Genomic DNA, 26,650 nt, shown 5'->3' on the forward strand with positions numbered 1-26,650 from the left:
ATCCGATGGGATGGCAATCCGACGCAACCGACAAGAGCTCATTCGCAGAACCAACGGCTCTGCGTGCTTTTCGAGACACGAGAGTAAACACACTTTCAACTTACATACTCCGGCCTGTTACTGAGAATCTTCGACGAAAATCCAATAACTTTTTATTGGGCACACCCGGGATTTAAACCCAGGATCTCGGAATTTGATGCCTTATCTAGCTACTAGAGCAACGAGGCAATTACTTTCTGCTACAGTATGATAAAACTAACCAGTATTAAGTAAAAATAAATTATTATAAAAAATGATTTGAGGAAAATTTACTGCATAGTTCAGATTAAATTAATTAAATTAAAACTGACGAGCCGGTTGGTAGATTGGCTTGCCTTTCACGCCGAAGGTTGTGGGTTCGATTCCTACCCAGGACAGATATTTGTGTGCATGAATATGTCTGTTTGTCTTGAGTCTGGGTGTAATTATCTATATAAGTATGTATTTACAAAAGAAAAAAATAGTATATGTAGTATATCAGTTGCCTGGTTTCTGTAGTACAAGCTCTGTACAAGCTTAATTTGGGATCAGATGGCCGTGTGTGAAAAATGTCCCAGGATATTATTATTATTATTATAAAATTATTTTATACATACAAGGCTTAATTTGAAATGACGATGGCGGTATAACTACCATAAATAAATTGTAGAGAAATAACGAGACAACGATAGTTTCTAAAGTTTATTGTTTTGACGTTCATTGTAAATTGAATCTTAATTATATTATATAAGATACATTTTCAATACCAAAAAAATCGTCATTTATTACTCAAAATAAAATGAAGCTTTGAAATATTTATAGAAAATATTAAGAATTTTTAAAACGCTATAGTTCAACTAGATTACGTATATAAGTATTTTTTATAACGGATTATATGAAATTATCGTAAGGGTGTGAACACACTTTGCGACTAAAAGCGAAGTTAAAATGGGGACTGCTATTCTAACGATCTGAGACTTAGCAATAATTAGTCGCTTCGCTTTTGATCGCACAAGTGAGTTAAAGCCTTATTTTTTTTTCTTTTTATCATAAAATTTTGATGTTAATGTTGTAAGGGTTCCAACCTTAAACTTAACCTCAAAACTTATTTAAAAATAATTAAATATATTTCAAGTAAATAAAAACTAAACGATATGTTAAATGATATAAATAATAATTAATTATACACATACCTTAGAAGTAAAATAAATTTTGATATTTTTTATACTTTTTAAAATTGTTTGCCCATTATCGACTTACATGATTTTATCATTAAAGAAGTTAATTTTCACAGTAAAGTACAGTATTACAGTAATCTGTAAACATCTTGAATAAATGAATATATAATCTATGTCTTCATCATAAAAGGACTTGCACTATATTTAAAAAAAAATGTAAAATTTTATCCAAAAAATAAATGAATGATCAATTAGTATAAATAAGCGCTTTATTTTTAAATTGCTTGTTAAGCACCATATACCGAAGGGTTGGTAACTTTACATGTAATTTATAATCATATAAAATGGCGTTTCAAAAGTGCTTACTTGAAAATATAATTTGATTTTATTACCAATGTAAATGTATTGTCAAATTATCGTTAACGTTCACGAACGAGGAAAGAAAACGCACGCTATTGGTAGAATCGAACGGCATAATATCGTTTCGAGCACGCGATTGGTTGATTCAGTCGTTCATTTTTTTAACTGACCAATATTGTTTTACAAAATTCATTTTTCTCAATCAAGATGTCAGCAGGTATCTGTAATATATAAGAATGGATATACAGCGACACAAATGTGGCGTACCACGGTATTTTATACTGCACTATGAAATTTGCTATAGCAAAACTTTCATAAAACATTACATAATCCATCCCGCTTGAAGCGCTATAATGCGTCTCTATATACAGTGTTCGTTAGCGCAAACGTCATAGTTTGTTTATAGACTTCACATGAATGGCATATTAAATAAATAAAAAACGACAAAACTTTTAAATGATGTATGCATATAATATTAATAAAATCATTTCCATACCATTACCGTTTAATCAATAAAAAACGTTGAAATAAAATGCGTGTAAATATACTTTTATCTACTAACTTAATAAGTTGATAACTTTTACAAAAAACTGCGTTTCAAAACTGTATTTAGTAAAATATTCATTAACATAGATATTTAAACATAAAAAAAAACCAATTGTAATTTCGCGTCTTTTTTTACATTACATTTTGAAAACGCAGTACAATTTACATTTGTAATAAGTATTACATAAAAATATGTTTTACATTGTTTTTTTTAATTTAACTACACGATTCCATTACAATCATAGTAAATTGACATTACAAACAATATTTTTTTATCTACTTAAACCAATTTAAATTAACAAATACCAAAAAAAAATAAAAAATTGACTAGGAAGAATTTGTCTGATGAGAGATAGGGTTAAGAGACGCGGATTTTAATTCTTTCATCCTTCGCATTTCCTCTAGCTAAAATCATTTTAAATTTGATTACATAATTTATTAAAATTACATTGACAACCCTATTTGTGATATCTATTAACTATGGATATGATTTTTTTTTTAATTCTGAAACTTATTCTAGAAACACGATGGTGAACGATGGCGTTAAGCCGAAAATGAGTCTGAGTATTGTGAATGGCAAGTTATATTTCAATGACTAAGAGAAATGTCAAATTTTGTCGTTCTGAAATCGAACTTTCGCCAAAATCCATCCATCGAAATAAAAAAAAATATATACATATATGGCAAAATAACTACAGTGCCATAGATTTATCTGGACTGGTTGACAGCAGTAGAACTTATTCTTTTTTCAAATGTCACATGGCCTGATTTTTATTATCTCTTAAATTGTAAATATAACAGCATTGAGGAGTTTATTTTTTTTAAACAGTATTTCCAATTTCAAAAAACAAACCCATTAAGTATTATTCATGCAATTTGACTTCATTGAATGCAAAAAAATATAACATTGGAAAAACAACGGCTGTCACACCGGGCCAGATAAATTTATTGGCAGTTGAAAACATATGAATATAATGTCTTTTCAATATCTAGTAAATAAAAGCAGTCTATATGAATATCACTTATAACATTATAATAGATATGGCTTCACTACGTTAATTTATCTACTTCTAAACATACACGAAACATTTTACGAAAAATTTCAGCTTTCGTAATGAAATGATTCATAATTGAAATGAGACTTTATTATATTAGAAATAAAGTTTATTTTTCATTTTACTCCGAGCATATTTTTACAATGTTTCGCAAGATTAGTGGGATTTTTTAATTATTGTAATTCCGATTATCGCCAATAGACGGCGCTGTTTTCACTCACACTAACATACAGAGTAAAGTAAAATAGAGAGTATATTCGGAGTTTGAGTTGAATATGTTTCTATCCATGAACTCGATACTTTAAGGGGAGTGCACCCCCTGAGACACCAACTTCATCCAATTGATCCGTTCAAAGTGTCATTCTTTCAAGCACAGAATAAATGAGTTTTTACGACCAAAAATCATGACAGTGGCTTTTTATCTTGTAACATTTTTGATTGAACTTTGAAATAGTTAAAATTTTTCGTAAAACTAAATTCAACGTACGAAATAATTACAACCATAGGCGTCCTCACGTCACGATATGTTCAGCCTTAAGAAACGGTACCCACTAAATCTATAATCGAACATTTATTCCTTTAACTACATGCTAATAATCTTATTTGACCTTTCCAAGATAATTTTTAACCACTGAATAATACTTAAAAAAAACACCATAGAATAGTAAATATTGATATCTATCTATGCAAATAAAAATGTATGTTTGTCCTTTATGTGATCGTAAACAATACGTCCGATTGTGATGAAACTTTAGCGAATTTTTCCGCGTACGCCCGAGAACTATAACAAAAATAAAACAAGACTTTTTTTCTTTGACTTTTGTATACTTCAATTTAAACGCTTTATGCAAGCATTTCTTCTAATCGTGCAAAGCAGAGCGAACGACAAAGCCAAAATTCCTTTGAACTTCACTTAGAAATCATCTTGAAAATATCTACGCTACATTTAATGTTTATATATTTGTTTATATTAGCTTCATTAATTTTATTTTACACGAGTGGAAAATTACAAAACTGAAATGTCCGAAAACCATTGTAATCATAATTCGCTAATCGAAGATCGAAAATAATTCATTTTAGTCCATGTCATTCCTTGGGATTCATGCTTGCCTCATACCAAATTTCATCTAAATCGATTTAGCCGTGAAAGTATAACAGACAGACGAACAGACAGTCTACCTTCGTATTTATAATATTGCTATATATTTTAATGTTACAAACACACCGCTAACATTTTTGGGTCCAATGTTTGAACTAAATTTGAAACAAATTCCTCTCAACCTAATCCAATCAACATATATATTATATATTAAAGTGCTTTCATGAGTATTCTTGAATAAAGAATATTTTTTTATTTTCGATACGAACTGCCCGTCAGTTAATCTGGTTAAATACTAAAATCTCATTGGTCGCTTTACACGTCATCCCCTGCTATCGACCAATCAAAGTCAACTATGAGCTGTCTGATAAGTGTTTCAAAAAATCAAAATGGCCGAAATGAAAGCTTTATTCGATTTATTTTTTCTATATTTTATAATCGGTTAGGCGAGTACTTATAACGTATTATTCAAGTTAATATTTTTTTATATTATTTTGTTACCGGATTATAATTTACCGACATTTTCGATGGAATCATGTACAATTTTTATTGAAATCAATCACATTTTTGACTGCTTTTGGCGTTTTCTTTACAAGACGCAGTCGTCGCATTTTAAACACCCCACACCAAAATCTGACATATAATAGGATAATATTATAACAAATTTTATCTCTATGCTAATTTTATACATTGACTAAGCTTATTGTGATGTAATTTATTTTTTATTTGTAAACAATTTATACATTAATTCATACGTAGATTTGATTAATATACATATTATAATAAAATGAATATTTTTGTCTCGTCTGCGTTCCTTTACATTTCACTGTATTGTTTTGTTGACGGCCACTTAGTACCATCAACATCCGGTTGGTCGCTTACCGTATTAGATAACTGTTTACAAAAAAAATTAAAAAGCCTAATCAATATTAGTCGAAACATAAAAAAAAATTTCAATATTATCTCATTTGCGAGCTACAGTGTAAATAACCGAATAAAATTTGTATTATGTCGGTTAATATCTGAAGTCTTCAAAATTCTTAGTGTGAATTCCAAATGGACTCAACTATCAAGACCAAAGAGCCGCGTTATAACGCAATATCGACACGCAAAAGTTGCAAATAACGCGCAAACATTTCGTTTCGATACATAACATAACGATTACCACCGCGAATCGTGGCTATGTGACCTATGGTTTTTACCGTGGGAAACTAAACGTCACCCAGAGGATAGATAAAGGGCATCTCCAAATACAAGTACCTAACACAGCACAGAATTTTTGAGTTTCATATAAAATAAACTCCAACAAAACCAAATATACATTTTTTAAACGTTAAAAAAACTATTTTATTTTTAATAATTCAAAAAAAATAACTTAAATTACCGTTTGAAACCCTTTTCTTAATGTCAAGTGAACTTGGTCCAGAAAGAGCTTTTTAAATTTTATTTTTATGTATCTTCAGTTCAGAAATACTGTACAGATAATAAATACAAAATTGTTATGTAAATAGTAAGAAATTTGAAATTTTATTTCTTTACGAAATGACAATATTATTTTGTTTCCTATATTTTTACTTTAAATGACTTCGATTTTGAGATCTTAATTTAAATTTTTTTTTTCAAAACGCAAATCATGACTTGTTTTTTGTTATCTGTGTATCCGTCAAAAACTTTTTTGATAAATAAAAAAAATACATCGAAGCTATGTGCTTTGTAAGGCAGCACCTATTATAAAAAAGTGAGAAAAAAAAAACCGTTTTATCAAATAAATACACATTTACAAAACACTTCATCAAAACATTATCAAATTCTCATTGTTAATTCGTATAAATAATTGCAAATCTTAAAAAACTCGCCTATTACAAAAAAATATTATTTTATTAAATCCGATCCTGCAAATATTCTTTGCCATGATGCTAATTATTTGTCCTGGCAACACCACATCTTAATGTCAATTTGTAGATTGTCAAACATATACAATTGAATATTTCTGACATCAAAAAATAATTACATATAAATCCAGAGAACACTTTTTATATACAACAATAATAGAAATTTAGTGTTGCCAATCAAAGAAATTTATAGCAGCATCAAGACAGTGTTTTAATAATATATAAACATTTTTCCTACTAATGAACGACATATTGAATGATAAAATGTAGATTGAATTAAGATTTAATATTTATTTAGCCTGTATTTTTTGTTAATCTGTAATTATATTTTAAAGCCCGGCCGCTGAGATTATACGTTTCTGACATCTGTCAATTGTTGACATAACATTGTCACAGTGCAGAGCAAGATTCTTATTTGTTTAAAATTAAATTATAACATTTACAGTACTAATAATATTTATCGTTTTACTTCTTTGTAGGGGAAGACGGTCCATTTTATCACGGAGTCGATAGGAAGGCATTCTCGTAGCAGCCAGACATTAGAAAATAATTAACTCGTTTATAATAAATAAAAAAATTACATAATAATTACGATATTTTAATTTATCTTTAATATTTTAATCCTGGGGGAACCCCCGAAAGGCTACACCAATGACTAAATCGCGACTAATTTAACAATCTAGATACATGAGTAGTGCAAAATTTGATTAGCAAAATGACTATTTATTTAATTAGTTTAGTTATTAAACTATTATTAAATATAAATTATATTCATTGTATAGGATCTTTTGAATAGTAGCTTAAATCACAACACGGTTATATTTTCACAATGGAGGAATATTCAATTTAATGATTTACAGAATTACTTATAAACGTTGTTTGCCTCTCTTTTTTGTCATCATTGATTTGACATTCGAAAGAAGGAGACACATTTATAGATTAATCAAACAACGTTTATAAGCAAAGTGAGTAGAACAATTTCAAAAATTTATTTAAATAACTTTTTAATTTATTACAATATTTACATCTTTTCTATAAATTTTAGCTGCCAATTTATTTAACGTTCATTTTTTTCGTCACCGCCATTTTAAATTTTTTTTTTTTATGTTTAAACCGATATGTTTGGACAATCCGAGAATCGACCACTAAATTATAAAATTATTATTTTTTTTTTAAATTAAATATGAGTATCGAATTGTAGTATTTTTAGACCAATTAGTATAACTATGGTAAATTTCGGTGGGAATTTTATCAAAACATGAAGATTTTATTCGAAGAGCTATTTTAATTATTCAATATTAATTAAAAATATGGAAGTTTATTTTTGTTCTTTTTTTTGTGTCACAGTCCTTATTTTTATATCCTTTGATATATTGTTTATTGCAATATAACCCCTACTGTTATAACGATTTAAGTTTAAATTAATTATCATTCATTTATAATAATATTGTAACCAATCTTTTTTTTAATAGGAATGGTAGTTATCTTTCGTCGCATAATATATTTTAATTATAAACATATTGCCATCAATATTGCTATTTAATTGATCAATATGTCACTTACGAGGATTTTTATTTTTGACTTTACCTATAAATGTTGAATAGGTGATTAGTTGAACAATGCTGTCCTCTTCTTTCGTTTGTCAAATCAACGATGACAGAAAGAGACAAATCTGTAGAACTAAGCACCACAACTTTTATGAGTACGGTCATAATATTTAGAATTTCCATATTAAAGCGGTTATTCTTTAAGACTTCATACATTCATTTATCACTTATTTTCGCAAAAGTTCTATTATCACTATTCACTTTTAAATTGTGACAATTTATATAACCATCCTTGTCTGATTGATAACTATATCTCCGTCTCGCTCTACCGTATGCGGGTGGCGAACGCGGTTGCTGTGAGTGCGAAGAGTGCGCACAGTACGCAACTGACGAACGGTCCAAATTCTCCCATCCCTCGTACGGCCGCTCCAGCCATGTAAGTGATAGACAGGATAAGACCGTGGGCTGTACACCTGGGGTCAGATTATATTTGTGTATTTATTATTGTACTATATACATTTCTCCTGGTGGTCGGGTTTTGTGGAAGCCTGACTGGATAGAATCTACTCATCACATATTTTAAGACCAAATAGCAATACTTAGTAAATTTTTGTAGCAAGGTTGCCCAGTTTGGTGGCGCATTAGCGATGTAAGCGATGGTTGACAATTCTTACAATGCCAATGTCTATGGGCGTTCGTGACCACTTACCATCAGCTGGCCCATAAAAGCAACATCTCTCATATTTGTAAAAACTCAAAAATATTTGTCAAATTGACAAAATAACTCACCTCAAATTAGCTGGGTAAGTATCAAGTATTTTGACGGCGACACTGAAGAATATTATCATAATAAGCAGCCCGTACACCGCCTCCACTATGTAGAGCGCTGTCTCGCTATGCGCCACGTAGAGCGAGGGAGACAGCAATATGCAAGCGCCACATACTATCACTGGAAATAAATTTATTTATGAATAAATATCATTTTGATCTTTTAAACATATAATATACATAAAATATATAAAACATTATTATAAAAATGGTTTTCGTTAGTAGTGGGCGTGCGCGGCGTGCGTCGCTCGTCACTCGCCGTGCGCGGCGTGCGTCGCTCGTCACTCGCCGTGCGCGGCGTGCGTCGCTCGTCACTCGCCGTGCGCGGCGTGCGTCGCTCGTCACTCGCCGTGCGCGGCGTGCGTCGCTCGTCACTCACCGTGCGCGGGCGGGCGGTGCAGGCGGCGCAGCGCCAGTAGCGGCGCGGCCAGCAGCGCGGCGTGCGTGGCGTGCGTCGCTCGTCACTCGCCGTGCGCGGCGTGCGTCGCTCGTCACTCGCCGTGCGCGGCGTGCGTCGCTCGTCACTCGCCGTGCGCGGCGTGCGTCGCTCGTCACTCACCGTGCGCGGGCGGGCGGTGCAGGCGGCGCAGCGCCAGTAGCGGCGCGGCCAGCAGCGCGGCGTGCGCGGCGTGCGTCGCTCGTCACTCGCCGTGCGCGGCGTGCGTCGCTCGTCACTCGCCGTGCGCGGCGTGCGTCGCTCGTCACTCGCCGTGCGCGGCGTGCGTCGCTCGTCACTCACCGTGCGCGGGCGGGCGGTGCAGGCGGCGCAGCGCCAGTAGCGGCGCGGCCAGCAGCGCGGCGTGCGCGGCGTGCGTCGCTCGTCACTCGCCGTGCGCGGCGTGCGTCGCTCGTCACTCGCCGTGCGCGGCGTGCGTCGCTAGTCACTCGCCGTGCGCGGCGTGCGTCGCTCGTCACTCACCGTGCGCGGGCGGGCGGTGCAGGCGGCGCAGCGCCAGTAGCGGCGCGGCCAGCAGCGCGGCGTGCGCGGCGTGCGTCGCTCGTCACTCACCGTGCGCGGGCGGGCGGTGCAGGCAGCGCAGCGCCAGTAGCGGCGCGGCCAGCAGCGCGGCGTGCGCGGCGTGCGTCGCTCGTCACTCACCGTGCGCGGGCGGGCGGTGCAGGCGGCGCAGCGCCAGTAGCGGCGCGGCCAGCAGCGCGGCGTGCGCGGCGTGCGTCGCTCGTCACTCGCCGTGCGCGGCGTGCGTCGCTCGTCACTCACCGTGCGCGGGCGGGCGGTGCAGGCGGCGCAGCGCCAGTAGCGGCGCGGCCAGCAGCGCGGCGTGCGCGGCGTACGTGCGCTCGGCCAGGCGGCCGCGCTGTGCCCACCGCAGGTCGGCGCGGCGCGCGCAGGCGCCCGTCATGCCGCGCACGGTGCTCGCGTTCAGCACGCACTCCGCGTCCAGTTCGCGCCCCACCTCCATGTCCGTGTCGATTATGCTGTGGGCGAGATAATCGGTAAATTTCAAACTTTTATCTGAAGGTTTTGGCTCGGAGGGGGGAGGGAGGGCGAGGTGTTAATATCCTTATATGTCCTTTTTTGTACCCTGACAAAATTCTATGACAATCAGTTAAGTGGTGAAAGCGTAACAAACAGACAAACTCACTTTCGAATTTATAATATTAGTAAGAATTAGTGACATAGCTGTCGCAGATCCAAACACAAAAAACTTACGTGCTATTAACGAAGACGGCTCCTTTGAACGCAGTATACGAAGTCTTGATATTCGAAAGAGCCGTGTTCACGAAGGAGCAGTTGACGAATTCAACGTGAGACATAAGGATGTCCCGGAACGTACAATTTCTGAACGAAACGTCGATAAAGTCGATATTCTCCAACGTCTCATTATAATATACGCCCTCGTACGTCACGTTCTGTATCGTCTGTTTGGACGCCTCGTACGCTTCCGTCTCGATTTTCATGACAGTCGCCGGTATGTATGACGATAGATAAAACTGAAAAATAGAAAAATGGTTTACTTTGGCGTCGTTGGTCCAATAGCTAGCAGTAAGGCCACAGATCTCGAGTTCCTGGACTCAAATTCCAGGTCGAGTCGATAAAAAGTAATTGTTAAGTAGCAGCTCGGAGTCTAGAAGTTGGAAGTGTACACTCTGATGCCTCAGAAAGCTTGTAAAGCCGTTGATGATGAATCAAAACTATCTCCAATTGTATCGGATTAAGAGTGACACTTCAGCACTGTAAATAATTGATACTTTTAAAAATACCGTGTTTACGTCGAAGTAATATCGGGAGACCATTAATAAATTTAATCATATTTTTATTCCACACTATATACATCCAATATTGAACATCTGCCCACATGCACTGGTGGTAGAGCTTTGTGCAAGCTCGTCTGGGTAGGTACCACCCACTTATCAGATATTCTACCGCAAAACAGCAGTACTTGTTATTGTTGTGTTCCGGTTTGAAGGGTGAGTGAGCCAGTGTAATTACAGACACAAGGGACATAAAATCTTAGTTCCCAAGGTTGGTGGCGCATTGGCTGTATAAGCGATGGTTGACATTTCTTACAATGCCAATGTCTAAGGGCGTTTGGTGACCACTTCCCATCAGGTGGCCCATATGCTCGTCCGCCTTCCTATTCTATAAAAAAAAAAAATCTAAAAAGCGCGATTCAGAAATTTTACATATTGAATGAGCGCCATCTATTGCTATCGGCATGTAACATACCAATATACATAAGCACATACCGACATATAAACGCGTAATGTGCATAATAATACCATTTTTTTTTTAATTATATCTAAAGGTAACTTAATTATTTTAACTTACTTGTATAGCAACAGCGAACAGTAGCATACCAGCCAAAGAGAGCGTCGTACTTCTGTAGGTACTCGAGAATATTTGAAAAAACGCCTGCCAGAACTGTTGATAAGGTATCACAGTATTAAATATTAGCAAATATCTAATTAGTATAGTGCCCTTAATGGCGAGATGCCATTTATGGCACATTATGTCGCACTTACGGCACTTATGAAGGCCATAGTGATGATCCAAGCTCACATCGATATAGAGGGAAATGGTGCAAAATAAATCATCACATAAAATTAATCCGATCATAAGGGAAACAAAAAAACTAATTAATATATTATTAATATTTACGATACAATCGCTTAATAATGAAAAGTAATTTAGTTGCCGTAACGTCGTAACAGCCTGTGAATGTCCCACTGCTGGGCTAAAGGCCTCCTCTCCTCTTTTTGAGGAGAAGGTTTGGAGCTTATTCCACCACGCTGCTCCAATGCGGGTTGGTAGAATTCACATGTGGCAGAATTTCAGTGAAATTAGACACATGCAGGTTTCCTCACGATGTTTTCCTTCACCGTAAAGCACGAGATGAATTATAATCACAAATTAAGCACATGAAAATTCAGTGGTGCTTGCCCGGGTTTGAACCCACGATCATCGGTTAAGATTCACGCGTTCTTACCACAGGGCCATCTCGGCTTCTAATTTAGTTAATACAGCGATATCAATTGAGTGACGCGAGTATTATTACATCAGCTGAGGTTATTAATGCTTAGTACGTGGAAAAAGACTTAGTTTAGATATGTATATGTAGGAAGACATTGGGGGGGGGGGGGGGGGTAAATGTAAGTAATGTAGAAGAAAAATAATGAAACAGTAAGCATGAAAGTTATGTATCGAAGACAAAGGGATGAAGGTCGCCCGAGTGTATCGTAGGGTTGTGATCACAAGCAACACTGATAGTCACCATCTTGAGCGAGTGTCGCACGTGGTGCAGCGCGGGCGGGCGGCGCTTGGCGGGCAGCGCCAGCTCGCCCAGCCGGTACTCCGCCTCGCGCGCCGCGCCGCACACGCGCGACTGGTTGCCCACGTGCAGGCTCTGCGCACACACACGCACTCGCTTTAACTTAGCCAATTAAAATGTCATTTTGTCAAGTATACCACAGACTATTCAAACGTCGACCAATGATGACGTCACATCTATTCGAGGTCCGTAACAGCCCGTGAATGTCCCACTGCTGGGCTAAAGGCCTCCTCTCCCTTTTTTGAGAAGAAGGTTTGGAGCTCATTCCACCACGCTGCTCCAGTGCGGGTTGGTAGCATACACATGTGGCAGCATTTCAGTGAAATTAGACACATGCAGGTTTCCTCACGATGTTTTCCTTCACCGTAAAGCACATGATATGATACTAACCCATTAAATGTTATAACTATTATAGTAAATGTCGCATATCACTTTCTGACATTACACGATCGTGTGATCAGCGATGAGACCCGTGTTTGTTCATATAGAATAGTTCTACCGATTGCATCATATATAACAGACTATACCTGATACACCACCATGGCGTCGACCTCCCGTCCGACATCAAGCAGATAACGCGGCGACTCCGGCGTCCATATCAGACTGATCAGCGACGCGAGTATAGGTATTGTACAGAGCAGCAGATATCTGAAAGATGAAATATAATTCAATTACTAGCGCTTTACCCGCGGCGTCGCTCGCGTCATAATTCCGAATTCTTCAAAAATGAAGGATTTTCATACAGACTATCTTCCCTTTCTTCTTGGGGTTACATTTTCAAAAATCACACGTGTCATGAATACATAAATCTCAATCGGAGACTGGAGGTTCATATCCGGGAACTGATCATATTTTCAACAACGTGTTGGGCGGTGGAGAAAGACATCGAAAACCTGCTTGTATCGGATAAGCTTCAGCCCTATGTGTGTATCTACTAACCCAGCTGGAATGAGCTCCGATCCCTTTTCCTCAGCTACGAGACAGACAGAACTCGAAAACTCGAATATATGTACTGTTAGTACAATTTCAAGGTCGCAACGCGGTCGGTAACGCCAATGCTTGCCTGTGCCAGGCGCTGAAGTGGTCGCGGCTGTCGGCCAGCGCGCGCTCGCCGCTGGCGGGCAGCACGGCGCTGGCCAGCCCGGCCGACAGCAGCACGCCGCCCGCCATGCCGCCCGCCAGCGAGCCCAGCAGCGCCGTGCGCACCCCGCGCGCCGCCACCTCGCCCGCGTACGTGCAGCCCGCCGACAGGATGCCGCCCGACCCGATCGCCGAGCAGAACCTGACCGACCACATGTATATGATACGCTGACGATAGTCGGCGAAAAAATTGTCGGGGGAGGCGCCTTCGCGGCGAACTCTGCCAAAACTATGACCGTAAAAAATGTATCAGAGATTTGGAGGTCGCCAAAATGTCAACAATCATTGACGCCATATATTCTATCTATCTTTTCTTGATAGATACTCGTAGTAAATATTATTTTATATAGTCGTTAAACAGATGTAGTTTATTGTGGTTTTCGTTGCACCTGGAGCGGAGGCTCGTACCTGGCCATCATGAAGGTGCCGTAGGTGGGCATGAAGGCGGCGATGGCGGCGAACACGGCGTTGACGGCGAGCGCCGAGTGCAGCGCGCGCCGCCGCCCGCCGCGCTCGGCCAGCGCGCCCCAGCCCACCGCGCCCAGCGACCAGCCCATTATGCTGATCAACACTGGAGGAGACACTCCATTTATTATGCTTTTTCATAAACGAATTTTACTCTCTACGTGTATAAAATTTACCATAAGGAACGTTTCCATTTCACTTTCCCATTAAAACGGTTTGGGAATTTAGCCCCCTCGCCTTCATCATAAAAATTACTAATGGCGAAAATAATTACCTAAGCTTGTTCCTTTAAAAATATTTATATATATTTTTATTTTTTTGTCCTTGTATCTCTACAGACGTGTTGTCTGTGCCTCAGGTGTATCTTATCTTTAATTTCTTTTAATCTTATTTTAATGTGTCTGCCCAAGCCCCAACGGATTTAGGGGAGGGCTATATCCGAGGCCTCAACCTCTGGCCCTCAACAAGAGAGGGACCCCTCAGTAGAGATTTCTTAAAAAACAAACATGCCAATTCCGAAGAGTAAGCTCTTTTATTATATTATGCACATAAATATAGTAAAATATATCTTCAGATATTTGGAAAATAATTAATGGCCTCCACTTCTTTGTTGTCCTATGGCCTCTAGACCTCTTAACCCCACCCAGTGCCTCCATGTTTATTACCAGGCAGCATAACAATCTACTTTTCTAAATTGAAAAAAAAAATCATCGAGATATGGTACTCATTTACAATACAAATATTAATTTGCAAAAAATGATATATTTATAAACGTACCGAGCCAGTTTTTCTCGTGCGGTAAGATGCAAAGTTCAATCTCAGCTGAAGGTAGGATGAAGGCGATAGACGCGAGCTCTAACGACGCTCCAGCCACAGCCAGACATACTGCGAGGTAAACGCGCGCTTGGGACAGACCACACCCAGCCTGGAATAGGAAAGTACATCACATGCCATGTAGGAGGTTCATAAAACGTGGTCCAAACAATAGTGCTCCATCAAGCCATTGCAGTTATTCCAGGACAAAATTATAGTGACTACGCAAATAAAATTTTTTTCGAAATAAAAGTTATATTATTATAATGTAAGCAGAGTGGTTCGAACATATGAATCTTATCGTAAAGAATGAATATCGCGAGATTTAAACCCGTTCAAGCAACACTGAATCTGGATGGACTTAATCCACCAGTATCCACCAATACTCATTGGAGCAGCGCGGTAGAATGTGCTCCAAGCCTACTCCTCAAGAGGAGAAGAGGGCTTAGCCCAGCAGTTATGCTCAGTTCATACATGATAGAGTTAAAATTGAAAAGGCACACACCACACCACATTTTTACGTGTGGTTAAATTGTTTCTGATTGGCAAAATCTAAGTCTCTTATCATTATCATTGCTACGTTCCACTAACCTGCCGTAAAGCATCTTCATGGAACTGTTCTAATACACTTGAGTCGTTATAATCCAGAAGTTCGCCACTTTCGTTCCCTTCCGGGTTCTCTGGTGGCATGTTCGTCATGTTTGTGGTGTTGGCGGGCTCGCCTGCGCCTTCTGTCCCTGGATACGAAATATTTTCCCTTATTGTTAGAAATGGTGATTTTTTTTATATAATAGATAGGCGGACTGACGCTTGAGCCACCGGATCGTAAGTAGACTCTGTAAGAAATAATAATCATTCTTCGCATGGCCAATGCGCCACCAACCTTGGAAAAGATGTTCCGCACCTCGTCCCTGTAGTTACACTGGCTCACTCACCCTTCAAACCGGAACATACCAATACCAAGTACTGATGTCCGGTGGTAGAATGGGTGATGAGTGTGCACTACCTACCTAGACGAGCTCGTGGAAAGCTCCGTCTCCATCTTCGAGTGTACATTATCACCAGAAATATATAAAAACAAATTTATATAGTATGTATCGTAATGGTATTTTGTAAATATATAATAATTTTTGCATTATATCTGTCAATTTATTTTAATATTATTTCTCAGCTAATGAACTAACGCGGTGCCATGTTATTTCTAAATAACAGTGTGAGGTAACACTTAGTTATAAAAGAACATATTCAATAACAAATATTACAACATTTCATTTATCGCCTTTATTATTATGCAAAGGCACATCTAGACATTTCGACTTACATTGTCTATATATATATATAAATAGATACATTTTAGTACCAAGTTTGTAACTAGCAATAATAATAATAATATCCTGGGACATTATTCACACACGACGATCCGATTCCAAATTAAGCAGAGCTTGTATTATGGAAACCAGACAACTGATATACTACATATACTATATTTCTTTTGTAAATACATACTTATATAGATAATTACAAACGGACATGTTCACGCACACAAATGTCCGTCCTGGGTGGGAATCGAACCCACAACCTTCGGCGTGAAAAGCAAATATCTACTAACCACGCCAACCGGCTCATAATAATAATAAACAATTCTTAGTAAATAATGTCTGATTAACGATGTTCAGTTACTTACTGTTGTATTTCGTTCACAGTTCACAAAGCTGAATACAATATATAATATTTTGGTGGTACATAAATGAACATAATAAATAAGAATAAAATCGTTAATTGTATAAAGTATTCTCATTGATATAACCAGTTTTAAATTTAAGCCTAAGCTTACAATGCACCAGCCCAATTTTACGCTTAACGCTCAGAATGGGGGGGGGACAAAATGTCAAAGTGTAAGCACTTGGATCTCTAAGTACGGGCCTAGATACATCGGAGTAACATCAGACGAGTATTGCATTTCTTCAGGACTAAGTCTTATCGGCTAAATCGGATTTATTCTTTACGTAAACGAAACCGTTTGAAGTTTGTAATTTATACAAGTTCGATTAAGCCCCGATGTAATTCGATACCTAGGTCGCTGTACGTTTAACAAATGTATTGGTATTTTCTGTCATTATCTCTCGGTCTTTACCGGCTAGACTTCTACTGTCTATTATATAAATTTATATTATGGTGATTTGAATGTATTTTTTTTATATTTCAAATAAAAATGACATTTTATTAACCTTGTGATATTTAAGGTAAAAAAATCTTGAGTTTCTTTCGGCTATTATGTCTGAGATATTTAACTCCGTACATTACCGACATTTGGTAACATTTGGTGCCTGCATTCACATTTGAATCGAGATTGCCCCAGTGGCAGGCAAGCAGGCAAGCACCACTGTGTATTCTTGTGCTTATTACGTGCTTATAATTCATCTCGTGCTCGGTAAAGGAAAACATTACGAGGAAACCTGTATATATCTACTTACACTGGTGGAACTAAAACTCCTTAAAAAGGAGAGGATTCTCTTTGAGGAGAAGTTTTAAGCCTTATCCCGTGTATTAGGCCGTAGATTCATGTCTATTAGTGAATTTAAAAAGTCGACATCTAAACTGTCAGCCATTTTTATTACCAGTGTTGTTACCAAGCGACAGCAAAACAAACTAACGTGCGGTGTACCGTACACGGCGCCGTGCCGTTACACGGTGCACGGTGTACACAGCACCGTAGATTTGTCCACGGCCTTAGTGTGATATTTACAGGCTATTAATTGACTTCATTCAATCCGACAGTTCTATAGCCTCGTTGAAAAAAAGTTTAAAAAAAACTGTTTTGATAGTTTAAATTATTGTTATTAAAAAAACTTATAAGCTTAGGTCTTTGTTGCTGTCACAGACTAGACGCTTTTTTTGCACTCAATCAAAAGGCGCATGTCGTGTCTACATCAAGAGAAATATAATCATTTGAATTTTTTGATTGAAATTTTGGTTTGTAGACCTATGAACGTAAAATAAAAAATAAAATAAATAAATTCAAAATTCAAATTTTTATAATTACCACTCAGTCTTGTCTCCGTGTAAGTCATGGTTCGCGATATGGACCCGAAGCTGCCCAATTTCGACGAGGTCTCAGAGTCGGAGCGTGCGCGCACTAAACACGCCTGTTCCTCCATTGTGCGGGATGTCAATACAGACTATATTGCGATACATCTGAAAATTAACATATGACATATAAATGCATAATATTAAGCAACCTTGACATTACAGCAAGTTAATTTTAGTCACAAGACGTTACATAACAATGAAAGCTCGCAGCTATATACATATATTAGCTATTACATTATATATTAATTATGTATCTACATATTTTTATAAATCGTGAGATATTTTTATTTATATAATATGATTATTTATCTATGTATAAAACTAAGTGACGCATAGCCTAAAGTACTGGGGCTAAAACCATAACGATTTTCATCCGGGTTCCTTTTACACAATTATTTAGCACTAAGGAAAATTTAACACCTAAGGTAGAAATAAAGGGGATGACGTTTTGTATAAAAATGCTTCATTTTAAGAAAGAGCTTATGGGAAATTGGTACTAAGCAATACTGAATTATAACTCGAGCAATAATGCAATTGTATTAAATTATCTATGTAAGTTGATTGTCGAAAAATGGTAACTACTTAATTTCTAGTCGGTTGTTTGTTGCCGTGTGAAAGCCAAGTGAAAGGTGTGAGGAGTGAGAGTATTGTGAAAGAGAGGGAGATAGATGCGAAAGCGTTGTTTGGCTCAGTGGTATTTACTTAACATTATGTGCAACAATAAATATTAAGTCGCGGATAATTATCATAAATATATATTCTAAAATGGGTTACTGGTGGTAGGGCTTTGTGCAAGCTCGTCTGGGTAGGTACCACCCACTCATCAGATATTCTACCGCAAAACAGCAATACTTGGTATTGTTGTGTTCCGGTTTGAAGGGTGAGTGAGCCAGTGTAATTACAGGCACAAGGGACATAAAATCTTAGTTCCCAAGGTTGGTGGCGCATTGGATATGTAAGCGATGGTTGACATTTCTTACAATGTTAATGTCTAAGAGCGTTGGTGACCACTTAGCATCAGGTGGCCCATATGCTCGTCCGCCTTCCTATTCTATAAAAAAAAAAAAAAAAATAATTAAAAAAAACTAAATACAATAAACAAATACGGTAAAGTTATCTGTTAGAACAAACTCGAGACTCACCCCAGAAAACGGTCGTATAATAATCATAACATTTCAAGAATACACGCATCAAAAATGGTTTATCACCATAAGTTGATTATAAACATTTCACGGGTGAGTAATGAAGTGAGTTCATCCAGAATGGCACCGCAGATAACCAACAGCAAATTTTGTTTATTTTGTATTTTTTTTTAAATTATTATTCGATATACAGTCAGCATCAAAAAGTATATATATATATATATATATATATATATATATATACTTTTTTGATGATATTATTGATATTTTTTGATATATATATATGAATTTATAAGTACTAAATTAATTTGTTAAGTTTAAAGTTGCTGCGAATATTTCGTTACTATTTATGGTAGGTAAATTGTAAGCCCGACTGGGTAGCGTGTACCGATCATTCATCAGATATTCCACAAATAGCAATAAATATTGTTTTGTTCCGGTTTGAAGGGTAAGTGAGCAGTGTAACTACAGGCACGAGAGACGTATCATAGTCCCCAAGGTTGGTGGCGCATTGGCGATGTAAGCGGTGATTAATATTTCTCTTTGCCAATATCTATGAGCGGTGGTGACCAATTACCAACATGCCTCATTTGCCCGCCCATCCTATATTATAAAAATATATATATATTAACTATTCTGTGTTCAGCGTTTATTGATTATTAACGTGTATTCACACGCACAGGATATGAATCATGTAACTTGTATTAATGATGAGCATTTAACTTGGTCAATTTACGCAGTGGCGCATATTGGCCGAAACAATCGCCCAACCCAACCAACCATGTTATAGTTAAAAGTATAATTTATAATAACGAATACGAGAGTTATGCAAACGTAAAAAACACATTATGCTACCAAGTTCTGTAGTGTACCTATTTAATTAAATTAGAATGAACGGCCGTGGAAAGAAACTGCCCACGGAATTTTGCTAATTAATGCCGCGATAGCAACGTGGACGGGTTTTGTGTGACGAGATTCAGTAGATAGAACTACAACAAAGATCGACCATATTAAGTAGGAATGTACTTTATTGTACATATTACTTATACTAAATATCTACTTTACATTTTCTTGTCATTTTCATAAACAAAATTGTTATCCTATGTGATTTTAGTACTAAGTAATAACTGTACAACAATTTCTGTAACACTGTTGGCCACAGGTTAATAAATAAAATAAAAACATTGGAGCAGGCACCGCACCACTGATATTTTTGGGTTTTTAATTTATTTCATCTGGATTTAGGCAGGAGACAATAGGTGGAGTTACGAGGTGACGCAGTGGTTGCCGAAACGAAGGAAGCGAATTATTGGACGTCCAAAAACAAGATGAGCCGACGACTATTAAGTCAAAGCTACGCATCGAATCTGGACAAGACTGGCACAGAACCGAGGCTTTGCGAAAAGCGTTATACCCTGCAGTGGGATAAAGAAGATTGTGGATAATGATGATGAGCGCTCATCAAACTCAATCGGAGACAGGTCTGACACGTATATGCCAGCACGCATTGGAACAGCGCCTACCTATGTTACAAACGTTGACTTTAAGGTGAAAAAAGACCGTTGCCCATTGGGAAATTAACATGTTTAGTATAGTCTTACTATTGTGTTCAAGTAGTATTTCATTTTGATGAGCAACTTTCTCATCTCAAAGAGGGCTCACAGTATATTTCGATTTGGACCGCGGTCAAAACAATAAGACAACGTTTATGCGGTAAGATTGTGTTATGGTTGAAATAAAGACTCGTTCAGTCAAGGCGCTGATGGTAGTCAGTTCACCTGACAACACGATTGGTGCAACTAATAATAATAATAATAATATTCTGGGACATTTTTCACACACGGCCATCTGATCCCAAATTAAGCTTGTACAAAGCTTGTGCTAGTAACGTGGACGTGAACTCTACTCAACTTCAGGATATGCAATCCAATAATGTATAAAATGCTTTAAGTACAAATTTACTAAAATCAGTACTGTATGAATAAACTTGAACTACAACGTAATCTTCCTCTTAATATATAAAAATGAATTTTTGTTTGTTTGTTCTTTATGCTTTCCTAAACCAGTCAACCGATAGTGATGCAACTTTGGTCAGTTGTTCTACGTACGCCCGAGAAGGAAAAAATACTATCATTCAACCCGTGGGCCGCCGGAGTTATTATTTTATATATTTAAGATTAAGATTTCCGTCTAAATAATAAACATATTGAAATGTTTTTTTGGTTCCCGCTTAAAATTATATAAATCATAATATTTACTTAATTTAATAAATTAAAAAAAAAAAAAATCGCTGTTGTAATTTTCTCGTACGTCTTGTACCTGTGACGCTGACCGTACATTATTAAAAAATAATTGCATTGCAAATTTACCTTACACATAGGATGTAATTAAAATGCATAGAGTGAAATCTCTTTGTACGTTAAAATGCTGGAATGAGTGATAATGTGAAACATAGGATAACGAGATATTAGAACGTACTTGAAATAATATAAATTGTTTGTAGGCGGGCAATTTTATAAATGACAATATAAACAGTTTTATTATTAGAACATTCTAGAAACATACAACCAGATATGTGTAATCGTCTGTTAGTCCTCTTTGCGTTTCTAAAATATTCATTCGATTATGATGAAACTTTGTTAAGGTGTACCGCGTACACCAGCAAAGTCATGGCCCACAACAAGGGAAGACTATCGCTTTGTATGTTTCTCCATGAACGTTGGACGTAAACACTTATTCTACCAGTACGATGCCGGGACAGATCAATAAAATGCCATTAGATTTTAGACTAGAAACTTAGACTTGAAAACTTGAACCAAGTCCATTATTGATGACTTCATAGTAATCAAGTAATAAATTTATAAATAAGGAACGTCCCGATAGACGCTTTCCTACTTGTGTAATACATAAAAAAAAAAACCTACATATATATATTGGTCATATTTTATAAATTTTCGAACTCACCTTAAGTAAACCCTAACTCTAGACTTTTTACGCATTTTTGTTTATTGAAAGCATTCATATATCCTTTCCCGTTATGGGAGCATTCGTAAGCCTTATTCGTTCGACAGTATATTCTTTTTGCAAAATTTATCTCTACGAACAACTCATTTTTTCTAACGTAATATATGCCGTATGTGTCTTTAAATATTAATAAACGATTTTTTTTTATCGGTTGAATAGCTAAGGAGATACGTCATACATCCATAGCTATGAACTTTAACTCTTTATAATATAGCAGATAATTTGACAAACCGAAGATATTGTTATTACATTACTTTAAAAAAAAAGAATATTTGCAAGGCCCGTTCTAAGGAATTACTTGTGTTAGGAGTGGTGGACAATAGCCCAAGGGAACTTGGGACTTTTGCATCGCTAGGCGACCTGTAAACTATTGCTCTATTGACGCTTAAAATTATTATATAAATTACATGAATAGTTTGTATGAAACTGTACTATGTAAATCACATTAAACATAACTAACATGGAGTACAAGTTGAATTATAAATAAATACTAAGTACATGAAAACTCATAAGTGCTTGTCTCGGTTGAGCAATCTTCGGTTATGATTAAAGCCACCTATTAGTAAGAATGACATCAAAGTTATTTATAAGAAATAAAAGACAAAGAAATAAAATATAATAAAAAAACATTTTTTTTTTTTTTTAAACAAACAATTCTACGGCAGTAAAATACAAACAATTCTTTGTCTATGTAACTCTAAATATAGTATCAATGGGTTATGAAACAATTATTTAATAAAATTCCCAGACATATAGTCATCCTTATTTATAAGGATGTATATTGAATTGCGTCCTTCACTATAATTGGAGTACCCACCCTGTTATATATAAAGAATAGTAATGTAATGTTATTTTTAAATGTAATTTTTTATAAACTTGTCAGTTATATCTATATTAAATTTGTACTACAACATTTAATAATAATAAAATACCAAAAACCTTACAAATTTAACAAACGTGAACAAAAACTTTTTATCCTATTAACTATACTGAACTTTGGTCAGCTTTAATAATGATAAGAAAAAATAACTTATTTTAGGAAACACTAATATAGATAACCTTAAAAAGCAATTTTTAGAAAACCTCATTCAAACAATTTTCGAGGTACACAATATATATATAAAAATTTCTACAATATACAAGAATTGCTGTAATAATATAAGAGGGTAGTGTGATAGTTTTAAAAAAAAATTTAAAACAGATTTTAATGATTACCTACTTATATGCCAAAAAATCAGTTGACTGATGTCGTTATTACTTTTAATTTACTTACAGTAACAGCCTGTAAATGTCCCACTGCTGGGCTAAGGTCTCCTCTACCTTTTTTGAGGAGGTTTAATTTACCTAAATAATTTTAATTAAATAAAGACTAAATATTACCTTCGTTATTTACATCTTTTACCCATTAAGAAGATAAGACTGGACCAAAATACGACAAAAATAAAAGTAATGATGAAAATTTTTGATAAATGAATAGATAATTAGTTTTTTGTATACATTATATACAATATTCATTTTCTGCTTTGTTATACCTTTTTTTTTCTTTTTTTTTTTTTTTTTATAGAATAGGAAGTTGGACGAGCATATGGGCCACCTGATGGTAAGTGGTCACCAAACGCCCTTAGACATTGGCATTGTAAGAAATGTCAACCATCGCTTATAGCCAATGCGCCACCAACCTTGGGAACTAAGATTTTATGTCCTTTGTGCCTGTAATTACACTGGCTCACTCACCCTTCAAACCAGAACACAACAATATCAAGTATTGCTGTTTTGCGGTAGAACATCTGATGAGTGGGTGGTACCTACCCAGACGAGCTTGCACAAAGCCCTACCGCCAGTGAAATGTACTTAGTGAGCATAGTTGATTATGTTTTGAACTAGTATCTATATACATATTGGATAACTGAAATAAGCGGAAGAAGGTATTATAAAACAAAGCAATGATTATTATATATCTTTGATGCATTGTTCATAGGCCATGCATTCGTTAGGTTTATTGAATCATTTTTGAAGTTTTAAAATGTGAGAGCTGAAGGTACCATGATGACTGTGTACATTTATTAATTAAGAAACCAACATTATATATTAAGAAATACTTTCCTTATTGCATATATAAAAATAGTGTTACAAAATACATACCAACTATAGACTAACTTAACATTCAAACAGAATTTTTTCTAATTGGTGAAAAAAAATTTTTTTTTTTTTTTACTTTTACTTCAATAAAAAATTTAATTTTGACATTAACACAAACTAGTGAATAACATTATGATCTAATTATGATATTTATAGATCAAAACTTATAAAAAAAGTTAAAAAAATCTGTAAATACAAACAAAAAAAATAAAATTCAATTATTAAAATGTCTTAACTGAAACATTATTTCAATTGAACATATAAGAGGTATTGACTTACATTGTTCATTGATGTAACAAATTCAAAACCTAAAAATGTAACATAGTACCTTCATCCACTTATGTCTTAAGCTGTTAGATAACAATAATTTTAGATAGTGGTTTTGGGTGGGATCAGATTTCTTGGGAGCATTTGTGCGCAATAATACGTTTTCCTGTGTCTATGTCTGGTCAGGTACCAAATGTCCTTTTCTGTACCCCCGACTGTATGCAAAATTTCATAATGATAGGTTGAGTAATAAGGTTGTGAAATCATAATAAACAAACTTAATTTCACATTTATAATATTAGTAAAGATTATAGAATGTGAGTGTATTGTAAACATTTAAAAAGAAATAGTTTCGTTATGAAAGTCATGTTTCAGTATTAGGACCAGGAAGATATGCAGAATATTATACATATATATACAGATGTGAAGGGCACATTTTTGTATCAATTCAATGTTTAGTTTTTTAGTGTAAGTTTATGTTTCATACACTTGATTTTAAATTTTTAATACAAACAATGAAAATCGTATATTATTGACATTTTCTTAGGGTCAAGAGTTCAAGAATGCTAATAATATTGCTCTAAATTCTTATCTAAGAAAATTCCATTTAAAAAAAGATACACTATGCTTTATAAATGATGTGTTTTGTATCGTAAAATATTAGAAGTTTAGAAAAATTATTGAGTAATTTTATCATGATGACTCAATTTTTTTATGCAACTTTTTATTCAACAATGAACACAAACAAAGAAATATGATTTTTAATTAATTTTACTTGTAATTTGCGATTTAAAATAACGGTAATGGATAAATAAAAATCTTACTTTTAAAATTGGATGAATACAGAAAAAAAAAAAAGCTTCAGCACTGACAGAATCAATGAAATCACTATTTTAACTTTATCGGTTCAATTTCAATAAAATTGTGTAGTTCTAACACTGCCTTTAACACTGATAACTTATCTTAAAAGGAACAATTCAATTGTTCTATGCTATAAGCAAAAATATGTGAATTTATATCGAAATTAAAACATAGACGTATATGATTCTATTCAGCGGAAACATTATAATACTCACGGTTTATTGCAATAATTCAATTTTAACAACAAACGGAAGAAGTCAAGCACTTATTTTCATTATAATTACAATATTTATCACGCAAATAAACAAAATAAACATGCGAGAAGAAGTCAAGACAAGACAAAGCGAGGCTACCACAGATAAAACACAAGCACAGGAGTCAGGAAGCTGTAATTTAAATTAAGTAACTTTCAAACTTCATAATTCTAAAGTAGTTAAAAGAATTAAATTGATAGTTTAAATTTTAATAAAAATTATTATTTATTATTATTATTATCTAAAAATTATACATTTGAGAGCAATGTATAGTTTTTAGAGTTTTGTCCCAGCTTCTATAATTCATGTGCAAATAAAAATGAATATCTACCTTACCTATATATATATACAATATTTACACTGAAATATAATATAATATGAGGTAGTCAATACCTAATGATAGCTTAAATATAAAAAAGCGTTACTTACAATTCTTAAGCTTTAAGCAAATATGTTTGGCTGTTATCGTTATGTTTTTAGCCGTTTATGCACACTTAAAGCAACACTACACTCATGTTTAAAAATATTTTACAAATTACATTGTGATTATTTATTGCTGGTGATATGTGCAAAATTTATATAAATATTTGCTATTTAGAACCTGCTGTACGTTCTATGGTCAAACAATGCGTCTCAGTAGTACATTTTTTATTATTTTTCACTATTAATTTATTACTTTTGTATTAAATTTGTTTTTTAAGGAGATATTCTCTTGAATAACACTTTTTGATATTAATTCAAATATCTTGATCACTGTTATGTGCGCACAAGTTAAGAAATAATATTTTAAGCTTTTTTCGTTATAATATATTGCTTGCTTGCGAATTATGACGAACGGTGTTTTTGTCAGATAATATAAAAATATATTATTAGATTTATTAATGACACTCATAAGAAATCGCGGAATCCCTTAATAACATTTTGGGTATTTTTAAAAATCAGTAGCCGTAACTTATCACGTGTGTGACAAAGTAAAGTCTGCAGAGTTTAAGGTCAAAACAAAGATAGAAGAATAAAATTGCCCAGTGTTAGACAGAGAAGTACATAGTAAGTTATGGTGGTGCATGGTAAATAAGCCAATGGGATTGATCTCAAGACTTATCTCAAGATTCATTATTTAGCAGTTTTAAATATTATTTAT

At 35.5% G+C, this 26,650-nt stretch overlaps 1 protein-coding gene across 4 annotated transcripts; it reads right to left on the reverse strand.

Moving 5' to 3' along the window:
- Positions 1-707: 707 nt before the first annotated feature.
- LOC126779181 (synaptic vesicle glycoprotein 2A-like) lies at positions 708-26,177 on the reverse strand. Of its 4 annotated transcripts, none has more exons than XM_050503080.1 (13): positions 26,111-26,177; positions 17,776-17,927; positions 15,324-15,469; positions 14,697-14,844; positions 13,863-14,025; positions 13,378-13,596; positions 12,842-12,962; positions 12,258-12,389; positions 11,315-11,407; positions 10,196-10,476; positions 9,743-9,960; positions 8,485-8,644; positions 708-8,168 (listed from the first exon to the last, which is right to left on the reverse strand). In XM_050503080.1, exons 2-13 carry the CDS (start codon positions 17,888-17,890, stop codon positions 8,021-8,023), a joined length of 1,944 nt encoding a protein of 647 aa, XP_050359037.1. In that variant the 5' UTR covers positions 17,891-17,927; positions 26,111-26,177; the 3' UTR covers positions 708-8,020. The 4 variants fall into 4 exon arrangements, with proteins under 4 accessions (XP_050359037.1, XP_050359039.1, XP_050359036.1 ...); XM_050503082.1 differs by lacking the exon at positions 26,111-26,177 and adding an exon at positions 25,939-25,990; XM_050503079.1 differs by lacking the exon at positions 26,111-26,177 and adding an exon at positions 25,471-25,598.
- Between the last annotated feature and the right edge of the window lie 473 nt (positions 26,178-26,650).

The sequence above is a fragment of the Nymphalis io genome, chromosome 28, assembly GCF_905147045.1.
Source record: "Nymphalis io chromosome 28, ilAglIoxx1.1, whole genome shotgun sequence".
Taxonomy (NCBI): Eukaryota; Metazoa; Arthropoda; class Insecta; order Lepidoptera; family Nymphalidae; genus Nymphalis; species Nymphalis io.